This window comes from Saccoglossus kowalevskii, chromosome 14, assembly GCF_978046115.1.
Source record: "Saccoglossus kowalevskii chromosome 14, keSacKowa6.1, whole genome shotgun sequence".
Taxonomy (NCBI): Eukaryota; Metazoa; Hemichordata; class Enteropneusta; family Harrimaniidae; genus Saccoglossus; species Saccoglossus kowalevskii.
The window spans coordinates 4,155,951-4,170,212 of NC_140654.1; the positions used below are offsets into that span (position 1 = coordinate 4,155,951).

Below are 14,262 nucleotides of genomic sequence, written 5' to 3' on the forward strand. Positions count from 1 at the left end.
TCAAAATCTACGACACATCTCATTCTGATTTGCTTGAGTTTGTGCCTAAAATTACTATTTTGTTTTTGAGTTTACATCAATGCTTTTACTGGATTGACACGCACATTCAGTGCTAGCCTAAATAGTTATTTACACTCGATTTCATTGGTGAAATCAGCGGTGTTAATAAACCTCAAGTCAACCCCAAGTTACAAAAGCTCGTCATGGTTATTACTAAATAAAGTATGACTTGCAACATGCAATACTCTCTTGTCATTGGCATCTATTGTCATGCTTTCCCCGACAAATACTATGGCTTGTCTCACCACGCTGTCACAATGTGACGCGATTACAACACAATTTCTCCTTTTCAATATATATATATCATCGACCTTCACAGATAATTTATAATGTCACATGTAAAAAAAGCAAAACCAGGACTTGAATCATAAATTGTTACCAAGTAAAAACGTTAGAATATCAAGTTGAATAAAATGTTTGTGTTGTTCGTCGCCCTATCAACACACCACATATGAGAGACAAATATTACAAACCATTTGAATAGTCGCAGAACAGAAATATGTCACGAGAAACAGTGCAAATACAATACAATACAATATTATTGATTACGTATTTCAAACATACATCGTATATTAAAATATATTAAACGAAGTAATTATATCAAGATATTTATCGTTTGATTATTGGCTTTTATCACGCGTGTAATGTGTGTTGTTAATTTCAAACATACATCGGATATTAAAATATATTAAACGAAGTAATTATATCAAGATATTTATCGTTTGATTATTGGCTTTTATCAGGCGTGTAATGCGTGTTGTTATGTTAATGGGTTCAAAAACATAACTAGGTTTGGGTGTTTAGTATGATATTGTTACACTTGGTACTTCTACGCTACCTGTACTGACATCAGTCATCAACACGAAGCGACGTATTACAAAGTAACGTGTTTCTCTTTTTTTGCAGGTTGCTACTTCGAGGTGGGGCGCTTGACTAAGCAATCCATTTCTTTGGCGCTGTGCTGTGTGCGTGTCTTTAGATTGGCAATCTCAACTTCCATGCTCGACTGACATCATGGCGCACTACACGTTCGTGGACAACCACACTTTAGTCTTTGCTGACTCAGAGATGCCAACAATTAACGATTACGATTCGTTCAGCGGCAATTGCTGCATACCAATGTACAATGTGACGGCATCGCAAACAAATTGTACAACTTGTTATTATATAGATCGCCTTCCGCCAACTGTGGAAATCATTTTGATTTTGTTTTTCGTAATTGGTATGGTTCTGTCCCTCATTGGCAACATTTCAGTGATGAGCGTCTTGACGTTCGGTCGACGGAAGAAGAGAACATTCAACGCTTTTCTGTTGAATCTTGCGCTAGCTGACTGGACATTAGGGATATTATGTATGCCGTTCTTATTCATCCAAATTATCATTCATGACTGGATCTTCGGGGAAGTGATGTGCAAACTTGTACCATTTTCATTGAAAGTAAGTTGTGTTTGTTTATTCTGTGTTGTATCATATTTATTCTACAATTCCAGAACTCGTTTGAAAAACAATAACGAGTTGAAGATAGCTAATGAAATACATCAATACCTAGTTTTCAGATAATGGTGAAATAATATATTTTAATTACTAGGTTGTATTTTGATTGGAGTAATGCGTTCATACACGTATATATGTCGAGTTGAATAACTAATCGTTCGTTATTCATAAATGCATCACCAATCAAAATTAACAACCATAAAATTGAGCAGCGTGTGACGTATATGTGTAGCATTCATATGCAACACCGTGGGTGTCATATTGTCGCACAGAAAACGAATAGCAAAATAAAGAAGAGTAGAGTCATTCGAAAAACATTTCATAATCACACTGTTACAAGTTTCCAATAAACACTATAGTGCCAATGTGCATTTTTAAATCAATATGAACATGAACATTGTTGACATTGAAATTACGTCTCTACCCAAATATATCAGTTTACTGAATGCTGGTCCAAAGCATGTGACCTTTATCTTAAAAATGTTAATACCTTTTGTACAAGTAAGTATATGTTCTTCACTCAAAGCTCCTGGTGAGCGAGGTACATGTGTCTTACGAAACAGTGCTGTTGAGTTTCAATATTCATGTAGTTGTGTTTTAATTCCTCTATAACCGTATTAACCCGCTCTACATATACTTTGTATTGAGCACTTTTGTTTTGAAATAATCGACATCGTCATGACAGAATATACAATGTTTTGATGAATATATAACATATATTGAGTTGTAATTATGTTTTTTTATTCAACAATAAATACATTCTATATATATAGCGTATTAATAATTTGTAGCACAAATACATACGTTTGATGGGAACACTTGATGTCAAAATATCTGTATTTTTTCCAGTGACAAACACAATTCATGATTAAAAGTCATGCTGCTAGGGTTCGGCATTGGACAATTGTAAATCCGAAGATTTTCAATTTACTATTTTTTATTGGAAATAGCACTATATAATAAATTATTTAAAATCGATCAGAACGTGATGTGATTTCTATTGTCAATTTTAATGATGTTTTCCTTCTACTCATCCATATATCCCAAACGGCTAATTTTTCATATCATGTGAATGCTAATGAATCTAAATGTCTTCCCGGATGAAACTGATAAGATGTGATTTATGTTCAACCCCTTCCGCACACTAATTGGAAGCATCGACTGGGCTGCTCAAGTATCATTTCGTGACGTCATGTAGCACGACCATGGGAGTATGGTACAGAGATTGTATTTTGTTTACAAATTTCCTATATTATTATATAGATCTTCATAAAGATTTAATGACTTTATATGGCTACAATATTCTTACATTAAATTTAAATATAAAATATAGCTGCATAGCAGCGATGACGGGTTTCGAGCCTGTGTGGCTCATGACAAATTGCACTTGCTCGATGTGATTATTTGACGAACGTTTCATGTCTAGAATGCAAGATAGCAGACAAACTACACAACATATGGATTTGATTTCATAGGAACATGATAAACTTAATGCAAGGACAAATAGTTCATGAGTTATAGAACTTTTTCTCTTTTACTAAATCCAAGATGGCTGCCAAATGAAGCCATTTTTAAAAATCTACTTCAGTAACTTTGTAGAGCTATCAACAGAGATACGATATGCTAAATTGCTTTTCAAACAAGCAAGCAGTTTTTAACAAGATATTTTTTTGAGGTTTTTTGAATTTTTGTGATAAATTCAACATGGCCGCCAAAACCACTTGAATCATGGGAAATATTTCCATGAACACATAATCATCTCATTGAGCGGATGTTGTATGCCAAGTTTTGTTTAAATCTGGCAAATCGTTCATAAGTTATAGCGTGCTTTCACTTTTCACTAAATCCAAGATGGCTGCCAAAGAAAGCCATTTTTCGAAAATCTGCTTCAGTAACTTTGTAGAGCTATCGACAGAGATACTATATGCTGAATTGCTTTTCAAACAAGGAAGCAGTTTTTAACAAGATAATTTTTTGAGGTTTTTTGAATTTTTGTGATAAATTCAACATGGCCGCCAAAACCACTTGAATCATGGGAAATATTTCCATGAACACATAATCATCTCATTGAGCGGATGTTGTATGCCAAGTTTTGTTTAAATCTGGCAAATCGTTCATAAGTTATAGTGTACTTTCACTTTTTACTAAATCCAAGATGGCTGCCAAAAGAAGCCATTTTTCGAAAATCTGCTACAGTTACTTTGTAGAGCTATCAACAGAGATACTATATGCTAAATTGATTGTCAAACAAACAAGCAGTTTTTAAGAAGATAATTTTTTGAGGTTTTTTGCAATTTTTTGATAAATTCAATATGGCCGCCAAAACCACTTGCATCATGGGAAATACTTTTATGAACACATAATCATCTTATTGAAGGGATGTTGTATGCCAACTTTGGTTTAAATCTGGCAAATTGTTCATGAGTTATAGCGTACTTTCACTTTTTATTAAATCCAAGATGGCTGCCAAAGGAAGCCATTTTTCAAAAATCTGCTTCAGTCACTTTGTAGGGCTATGGCCATAGGTGCTGCAAAGCAAATGTATAATCACATGAATGAGCCATTTTTGAGAAGAAGATTTTAAAAGTTTTTTGTCAATTTTCGGAAAATCCAATATGGCGGCCAAGGTCACATGACCGCTAAAGATTTTATTGCTGATATTTGCTAGACATGAGCCAATGATGCCACACAAAAAAACCGGAAGTTCCTAGACCCCCAGAAAGTGGTGCAATTGAGCACTTCCGGTTTGTCTTCTACCTAAGATGGCGGCCAGGTCATGTGACCTACATAGCTGGTTTTGGGGTATGCACCACAACTCATGGCCCTTTATCAGCATGCAAAATAGCAAATGAATTGCAGTATTATTTTTAAAGTTACAGCGCTTAGAAAAAACGGCGGAATAATAAGAATAAACATAGCAATTACAAAAGGGTTTCGCCCCATAGGGCTCGAAACCCTAAAAACATACTTAATAAAACAACTTTTTTCATAAATTCTGCAACTTTTTCGAAAGTTGGATTTGATTGAATTGTGCAACATTTTTTATTTCTTTATTAATTTTTTATATTTTATGTGATTGGAAAATCCCTGATTTCAGATCTTTTGAAACGCATGTAGTACAATTACAGAGCGCATAAATACGAGATTCGACGCGCACCTCACAACACAACACAACACAACACAACACAACACAACACTGACTCTCACTACACAACACTGACTCTTACCTCACTACACAACACTGACTCTCACCTCACTACACAACACTGACTCTCGCCTCACTACACAACACTGACTCTCGCCTCACTACACAACACTGACTCTCACCTCACTACACAACACTGTCTGCCACCTCACTACACAACACTGACTCTCACCTCACTACACAACACTGACTCTCATTACACAACACTGTCTGCCACCTCACTACACAACACTGACTCTCACCTCACTACACAACACTGACTCTCACCTCACTACAAAACACTGACTCTCACCTCACTACACAACACTGACTCTCACCTCACTGCACAACACTGACTCTCACCTCACTACACAACACTGACTCTCACCTCACTACACAACACTGTCTACCACCTCACTACACAAAACTGACTCTCACCTCACTACACAACACTGACTCTCACTACACAACACTGACTCTCACCTCACTACACAACACTGATCCTCACCTCACTACACAACACTGACTCTCACCTCACTACACAACACTGACTCTCACTACACAACACTGACTCTCACCTCACTACACAACACTGACTCTCACCTCACTACACAACACTGTCTACCACCTCACTACACAACACTGACTCTCACCTCACTACACAACACTGACTCTCACCTCACTACACAACACTGACTCTCACCTCACTACACAACACTGACTCTCACCTCACTACACAACACTGTCTACCACCTCACTACACAACACTGACTCTCACCTCACTACACAACACTGACTCTCACTACACAACACTGACTCTCACCTCACTACACAACACTGATCCTCACCTCACTACACAACACTGACTCTCACCTCACTACACAACACTGACTCTCACTACACAACACTGACTCTCACCTCACTACACAACACTGACTCTCACTACACAACACTGACTCTCACTACACAACACTGACTCTCTCAAAAAAGAATACTCAAAATAGTATGTAATACACTTGGACATACAATGACTAAATAATCTCTGACGTCACAAAGTCAAGTATTGCAGTTATGTGAAGACAATCAATGTGAATGTTACAATTTTATGTATTTATGTATGGTCGAATCTGACGCCGGATTCATTGTGATTACACAAATCACATTGATAACCTGCGGCCAATGATGCTTCGTGAAACTCTACAACCACAATGAATGACAACCCTTTCGTCTTTCACAGGTTTCAGAAGCTGTCAGTATATTTACGTTAACTGCGATAGGCATTGACAGATATTACGTGGTTATGTATCCCCTACGACCACGGACGGACAACCGGAAAAAGAAAATAATCATACTTGTAACGTGGATTCTGGCCACGGGGCTTTCCGCACCAAAGCCATGGGTATTGCAATTGTACAGTTACCCACTAGTGGATGGAAAAACTGCACATAGTTGTAGTCCGAATTGGCCGTCTATTGAGCATAAACATCGCTACGATTGGGCGCTGGTTATTATTCTTTTCGCTTTGCCGTTGGTGTTACTGAGTTTCTGCTATGGAAGAGTTGCTAGAAAATTGTGGTTGCGAAGTCTGCCAGGAAATGCAGACCCAGAGAGAGACAGGGAACAGAAGAAGAGTAAGGAAAAAGTGAGTAAGAAGACAATCCATTTTGTATTTTGTTGTGTTCTAGTGTAGTACAGTGTGGTTTTTCTATTCATCATTTACTTTAGAGCAAGTACATTATGAAGATAATATTGTACATGATACATGCACAGTAGCCAGGTGACTGTAGTGAAGTACATATTCCAAATAATCTTTAACATTAAAGTATGTTTTATTTATTTATTCCACATATAGAGCTATACATTATTGATTATTCACAAAATAACGGAAGGTATTTTCTAAGACGCGAAATATGGGTACAGATTTGAAAAAAATTCAAATATTTTCAGGGTGGCAATAATACACAAATCTACGATGACTGAAAAAAACATTCACTGCGCATTTACAAGTGGGGACAATCGAGTTTATTAATGTGTAACATGTCTGTAACCGAATCTTCCAGCCAATCAAACTCGTTCTAGTGGCCTGATCATTGATTGTCACACTTTATTCTGTGTTCAACATTTATACTGTTCTGTTCACACGGGAACAATATTAGAATGTTGCATGACTATATTAGTATTCTAGTTACGTAAATGTTTAATACATATTTTGCATTCGTGTTTGTTCTGTAGAACCAAATCTTTATTTCTAAAATTAATCGTAAGCTGGTACAAATATTCTGTTGTTAATATATCTTAATTTATGGTTAAATTTGACAAGATTCGAGAAACCTATTAAATCCAGGAGAAGCCTGCATTATATTGTATAGTTTGGTTTCATATTAATTGCAGGTGCAAACAAGGTTCTTACAGAGAGTTAATAAATTCATTATCGAAAATCCCTACGAACATTGCAATATAGTGAGGGTCTTTCCTATTGACTCTAATTTTAAGAAAACAATTTGGTACACCGTGTTACAATCTCATTCCCCCCTGGTACAATGAAATAGATAGATTAGCCGACAGACGGAAGTCAATTTTGTTTTAACTACCAGGGTACAACAGTTTCTGACTATACAAATTGTGTGTATGAATCTTATTTGCGGTCAGCTCAAACGCCTGGAACGTTTCCCAGGCCAGTTGCAAGTTACGGTACGCATCTTGTTTGTGTTAGCTGTACATTTGAATACCTATAATCAACAGCCATTTTAAATAGCCATAAGATTGTTATGGCTATGTACAGTAGTAGACCCTATTTTGTAGAGGAAATATTGAACATGTCTCCTACAATTATATAAGAATTACGTTAGAATCTCTAGAAACCTCTCATTATGTCAACATCAGACAATGAGTTGGTTCATTGCAAGAAAGTTTAGTGTTTATGTTATGACATAACTTCTTGGGTTCAGGTCTAATCATTGTGAATTATGTACAGCAATGATTACTGTCCAAATGTGGTCAGTCGTGTTTTAATGAATGTTATATGTTAACACTGGATCCTGTATGACATTATAAATATCAAAATCTGTTTCCATAATTTTAAATGGTTCACAAGTTCAATTATAAACACAAAACATACTGACATACCATTCGGTGTTTAATATGAGTAGTCTTCCAACATAGTGAACAATTAATCAAGTATATAATGGCGTGTGATTGGCTACATGAGTGGAATGGGTGGAGGCCACGTCTCAAGATCTTAATTTCCGTGTACTAGATTATGATTTGGAAGAGGAATAAAGTCAGTCTTCACGAGGGGCTGAGACTAGCGTTGACACGATACCATCTGTGTGTGTTTTTGTTTAGTTGAAAGGTTTGTGAACGAGACGATCCCGAGTACCTAATGTAACGTTTAATAAGCCGAGAATTAAACCGTTATAGTTGCATCGACACAAATACACAAGGGGTTTCAGCTTGATTTTGGGTGGGGTGCGCGACGTCCCCCGAATATTTTTCGTCAGACTATAGCATTAATTTAGCAATTTATACGTTGTTTTCTTGCAGACTGTCAAAATGCTGATTTCTGTCGTGGTGTTATTTGCTCTATGCTGGCTACCATTGAACGTATACAATATCGTGCTCAGCTATTATCCTGAATACTTCAGGAGTCACCAGCAAGAGACGCGCATATCACGTGCTAGTGTGTTGATTTGGCTGACACTCTCTGACACAATCATCAATCCGATTGTATATGTGTTTCTCAGTGACCGATTCAGGGTAAGGTCATTTTCTCAAACGATCTTCAGTCTTGTATATGCGAATGCAATTGATTACTGAATTGTGATTATAAGGATGTAACTAGTGGGAACCTCTTCTAAATCCTCCCCTGGTACAAACACATGTCATAGTGCGTCAGTCTATACACCTTTCATATAAATCGCGTTCTATAGCGACAGGTAGATGACGTCATAATGGCGTAATTGGGGGAAAGCAATGTCTGTCACAGTGATAAGTGCCTGAACGTGCTCAAAGTACACATTGGACGCTTCAACTTGAACGTGGGATTATATGTGCACAGCAGACGCTCAAAACAAAATTGAATGCGTAGGTTTTGAGCCCTAATCTTATCGTTGAAGATCAAACATTAATCAAATCACAATTGTAAGCACGATTCTGAGAAACATACCCACCAGCGGGCCCATTCCCCCGTTTCTTTTTTGGAAAAAAATAATTTCACACTTGCCCGCAAAATCATTGCACATTGCGTACATGACAACAACACTGCCATCGTATGGACTAAGCTAAAATACAACTGTGAAAGTACTAATAATTTACGTTATCAATTCATGTAAAAGACTTCCATACTCAAATTCAACGCCGTATTTTTTGGCATGGCGTTCACAATTTGTTGCCTATTAGTAACACCAATAATCAACACTAACTGAAGTACGAAAGAAAACGCAATTTTGTGGCATTTTAAATCCATGCGTCATATTTTGCTATGACGTAATACAACCACGAAAGATTTTGATGTATTCACACAAGAATGTATTAATTCTAGGTTACCCCAAAAATGTATATATATATTGCCGATGTGGATACTCTGGAAGCCCCGGGTACAATTTAAACGAGTCGGTTGCACAGGAAAGGAAAGTACAAGAACCCCGTGCAAGACTGCTTAAATAATATTTTATCAAAATAAACATGTACTGCGTATGTGACTTGAATTGCCAGAATAGGTATACTAACACTATTCGGACATCCACGAAATTAAACGCATAATAAAATCGCATCCCAGAAACCTGATCATCTGATTGCAACTGGCTAGCGGTTACTGGGGTTTAATAGAATGTGTTAACGTTTATCTAATTTAATTGAATATAGTTAAGATAAAATAAAAGCTGGCAATTAACCGGGTGAGGTAGTTTATTGGCCAAAGGGGGTTTCCACCTACTAGTTCCCTAATTTCAAATTCCCCCTTCTTACAATGTGAACACCCCTACTATTCAGTAAGGGCTTTTCACAAACGTAACCCGCCAGTCACTTACGTAGCTATGCTTATCTAGCTCATTTCTGCCTATTTTTATTTTCCTTAGAAATCATTATATCTAGCTTTTTTGGCGAGGTTAACGTATACATATTTTAACGGGAATCGCGATATAATGCTAAATTAAATAAACTATTTAATATTCGTGTACGTTGGACAACGCAAATATAAAATACAGTTAACGCGTGTTGCCATATAACAGCAAGTTTCAATAATAAACGTAACAATTGGATAAGTAATGTATGAATTTAATAATGCAGGAGAACTAATGTCTTAAACTGGTGTCTACAAGATTACATTATAATTGATATCTACGACATGTTATCGACTTTCCTTCTGACATGCCTCGCTCGTTTATTAACAGGGGGCATGTTTATTATTATATTATTTTTATTATATTAACAAAGTGTCGTTTTGTCTGTCCAATTCCTTCAACATTCGGTTTGATTGATTGACACGTATTCAGATCATATGTAGATCATTGTGGAAAATCGCGATAGTTCAATAACACAACTGTTCTGATAGTGCATGCAAATACCATGTACGACGCAATAATTATAATAAGTTATTACTATCAATAGCGAATTGTCTAATAAGTATACTGCCTCTTAAACTCTTGCTTAAATTGCTCAAAATTTGAGCCCATTTATTTTGTTTTTCACCTCAAGGAATAAGTTCTTTACATCTCGACTGTAAAACATTTTATGAAATAATATAACTATATAAATGGTGTCTATGGTATTTAAATGGCCATGTGCCTAGAAAAGGTTTAAAAACATACTATTATCGGGATTTTATTTTCTAAATTGTAACATAATGTACACCATAGGAGTTGTGGGTGTTATGACGTATATATAGTGTTTGAAAGGGCGATTCGAATTGGTGCCTATGTATACAACACATGTAAAATACTGGGCATGTTTAAACGGAACGCGATGGGCGTGACGTTGGCCACTGTTTAAATAACCGAGAAACCGACAAGCTATATGAACTCACGTCAACCTATCATATCCTGGCATGTCTAATTAACACTCTGTCCCATTTTCATTTGTTTGTGTTTTTCCAGAAAGACTTGAAGAACATGTTCTATCAATGGACGCGTCGATGTAGATCAGACGGAGACGACTTTTATACAGGTGGATATGCGACTACGTCAGCGTATGATACGTCACCGTACACCACAAGGCGCACTCGCCTCTCACCAAACATGAGTTCTACAGACATGGGGCGAAATACAAACATGGACAACACGCTGGATGTTAGTTCCAACAGAAACATTACACTGACAGTGGATGGTTTACCGAAAAAACGGTAAGTTGGTGTCGCCTGGGTGTTTATGTTGCAAATTGTAGGACTATATGGAGAGTACATTAGTCATTGTGAACTTACATAGCGGGAATTCGTACACAGTCTGAGCTTTGGAGCTTTGGAAAGGAGAATTGTTCCCATTTGTATATGCATAAGATTTTCATGAAAATTTAACAAGCTTGTGGTCAAGTTGTAGATTGTATTTACTTCTATAATGCATTTTATAAAGTTGTTATGTAAGTCGGAATAATTCATATACGCCAGAAATCCTGGATATTTACCTATTTACCTTAACGACACTTGCTAAATAAATTTATTATTTTTGTTAAATTGTCTTGAATAAAGCAAAATATCTCAGAGTGTGTAATATAATTCCAGTATAGAACAACTTATGCTATCTGCAATGCTAAATAATGAGTGAGTTTTCGTAGGTTTACTAAACGTTCTGCATGCACCAACACCAAATCATATTATTTTAGTATCTACATTGATGCCGTATATTCAATGTTATTTACCTGCTGCACTTCCTATCTTAGCAGCTACAATTATACACCGGCTAAGTGATTGAAAGTGAAAGTGCAACCAGCCAACAGCGACCGCGTTGTAGCTAGTGATTTGATTGCATTAATCAGTGGCGGCGCGTCGCCCACCTAAAATCAAGCTGAAACCCTTTGTGTGATCAAAACTTGCCCCTCAAACTGCAGGAAATAGCGTTTCAGATGGTCAAGGTTTCAGATTCTGTCCCCATGCAAAGTTTCGTGCCGCCGTTAATGAACGATAAGTCATAGTCATAGTGTCACTGGTTATAACTCCCCACAGCAAACCTTTAAAGTAGTTGGCAAGTTTCAGTGTATTTCATTGAACATTTCAGTTTGTGGTTGAGAGGCTGAAATTAGTTTAAGTAGTATAGTCGTAAAACAGCTGTGATTCTGGCGTGACCAATGTCTACAGATGGCGGAAATTTGAGAAAAAAATGATTTCTTAATAGACATGTCGTTGACCTTACCAAGTACTTGCCAGTGTATATGTAGCTACCATTCAGGAAGTTTCGGTCTACGCCTTCACATCACCCCCTCTGGCCGTGGTGTTTCTTATACTGAGTAATTATTTGTTTCTCGTCATTTAATTAGCTTAAAAGTTTTCTTTTCGTATTTTATATTCATACTTATAATTTGCATATATTTGTATTCTTGCATGATAGCATTTGAAACGACACGTTCCGACTCAAGCACGCCCTGTGAAACACACGTGACGCACATTGAACACAAGGCCACAGTGCCACTTTAAAAGTATATAGTCACCATACATTTCATGATGCGCATCATTTTGTTACTTATAGGAGTATTGTTGCCGGGAGTAAAGTTTGAGCCAACCGAGTCTGCAATCAACAAACGTTTTCCGTTACAACGTTGTATTCTTGACTGTGAACATTGCGCATAACTCGGCCCTGGATGAAACATATCGGTTAACAAATGATGTCATAAAGTAATATGATTTCTAGTCCCTCGATTGTAAGCTAAAATTTATGTTTTTTAATATTCCTGACGATTGTTTAATACAAAGGGTCTATAATATATTTGCCAGAAGGCTCGTCTGTGCGGGGATTATTATCAATCAACAAAAGGATTAACAGATATAAGCCTTATCTCTGACGAGGGAGATTTCCAGATGATAATGACAAAGATTTACGCTACGTGTGTACGTATGAAGAAGTAAACACAAGCAATGGGAATATATGTGAGAAAGGGTTTATATGTTGCCGTGTTACAGTAGCAATCTCGACCTCTTTTAATAACGCGTATTCCAACAATTCGAATGCACAATTAATTTTTCAATAAAGGTTAGCGTTTCCAAAACATGAAAACAATCATTATGTTCAAAATATATTCTTTACCAATCATCTACTGAAAAACTTTGTTTTAACACGACGCAATTTGTAAAGTTTTATCTGTTCAACTATGTTGAAGATAACAATAAAACAAAGAAACGTCGAGTTACAATATTATTATTGTCGGGATTCATGTAATAAATACCTTCATACACAGAAGGTTTTCTTTGTTTTCTGTAAAATTAAGTCGAAATATTGTTCTGCAATTTATGTTGTTACACCAAGGAACGCAAGCATAAGCAGATAAAGCAGCTATGTTATAACAATATTTGGCACAATTGACAAGTCAATGTATTTAAACAACTTTTTATATGTATATATTTCAAATATGTCTTCAAGTCTATGTTTAATGTCCGATGAAATGTTCTTATACTGTAATTGATTTTTTTAGAATCAATTCATGGCGAAAGTTGCATTCTCACTTCGTATTAGATGCAGAATACCATGCTAAAATCTGTTGGTTTGGCAACAAATCCTGTAATATTGGACAACTAGAGATACCGTAGTGTTGAATCACCAAATCAAAGTCATTTTCATTATTATAATCACTCAAGACCATATTGCGTGGAATACAATTTCAGGATTTGTTGAATAAATCCAAAGCTAGATATATATATTATTTTGCTTAGCTTTTTTGTTTATAGTATTCAATATAATGTATTACTTAACACTCCATCTTCGAGCAAAAATCAAGTTCTAATAGCAAATTTCACCAATATATTTATCTTCCTGTTTTCTGTCTACTTTATAAGTATAGTCTATATACAGTTTTTGATCTGTTGCCTGTTTCCAATGACGAATTCACAATTTATTTCTTAAAATGCAAACCAATTTGCTCTCAAATAATTTCAAGTGAAATGGTACATGGTTGGGTATAGGATTAACCCCAAGCCTACAGACAAGCGTACGACGTGTTCAACTAAACTATCATTTGACAGTTTGTTGACTGAGCCACATAATGTCAATCAACATTAGTTTGATTTAACAAATCTCGAAAGTTTTTATTGTAGTGAATTAAGTCTCGACATTATACCCTGACAAATTTCGTGGCTTACATTTGATTTAAAATTTATCCCCTAAACTAATTTATTGAATGTACACCTCAAGTGTGCAAATAGCCGGTGCCGTAATTACATTAAATGTGCCGTAAAGGGAGCAATTCCGACTTTGTGACGGCGTATTTGCCTCTAAAGTAGCATGTGTATACTTTATGTAGGCTGATACCGCCACTACCTATACTTGTTAAAAAATTAACATATGTCCAGCATCTTATGAATGCAGACGAGTGTTTCTTCAAAACAC

General features: G+C 36.2%; 1 protein-coding gene across 1 annotated transcript; it reads left to right on the top strand.

Moving 5' to 3' along the window:
• The first annotated feature begins 1,202 nt into the window (after positions 1-1,202).
• Positions 1,203-12,439, top strand: LOC100374668 (G protein-coupled receptor 83-like). Its single transcript, XM_078007367.2, has 5 exons — positions 1,203-1,497; positions 5,976-6,380; positions 8,282-8,494; positions 10,831-11,075; positions 12,412-12,439. Exons 1-5 carry the CDS (start codon positions 1,285-1,287, stop codon positions 12,437-12,439), a joined length of 1,104 nt encoding a protein of 367 aa, XP_077863493.2. The 5' UTR covers positions 1,203-1,284.
• The last annotated feature ends 1,823 nt before the right edge of the window (positions 12,440-14,262 follow it).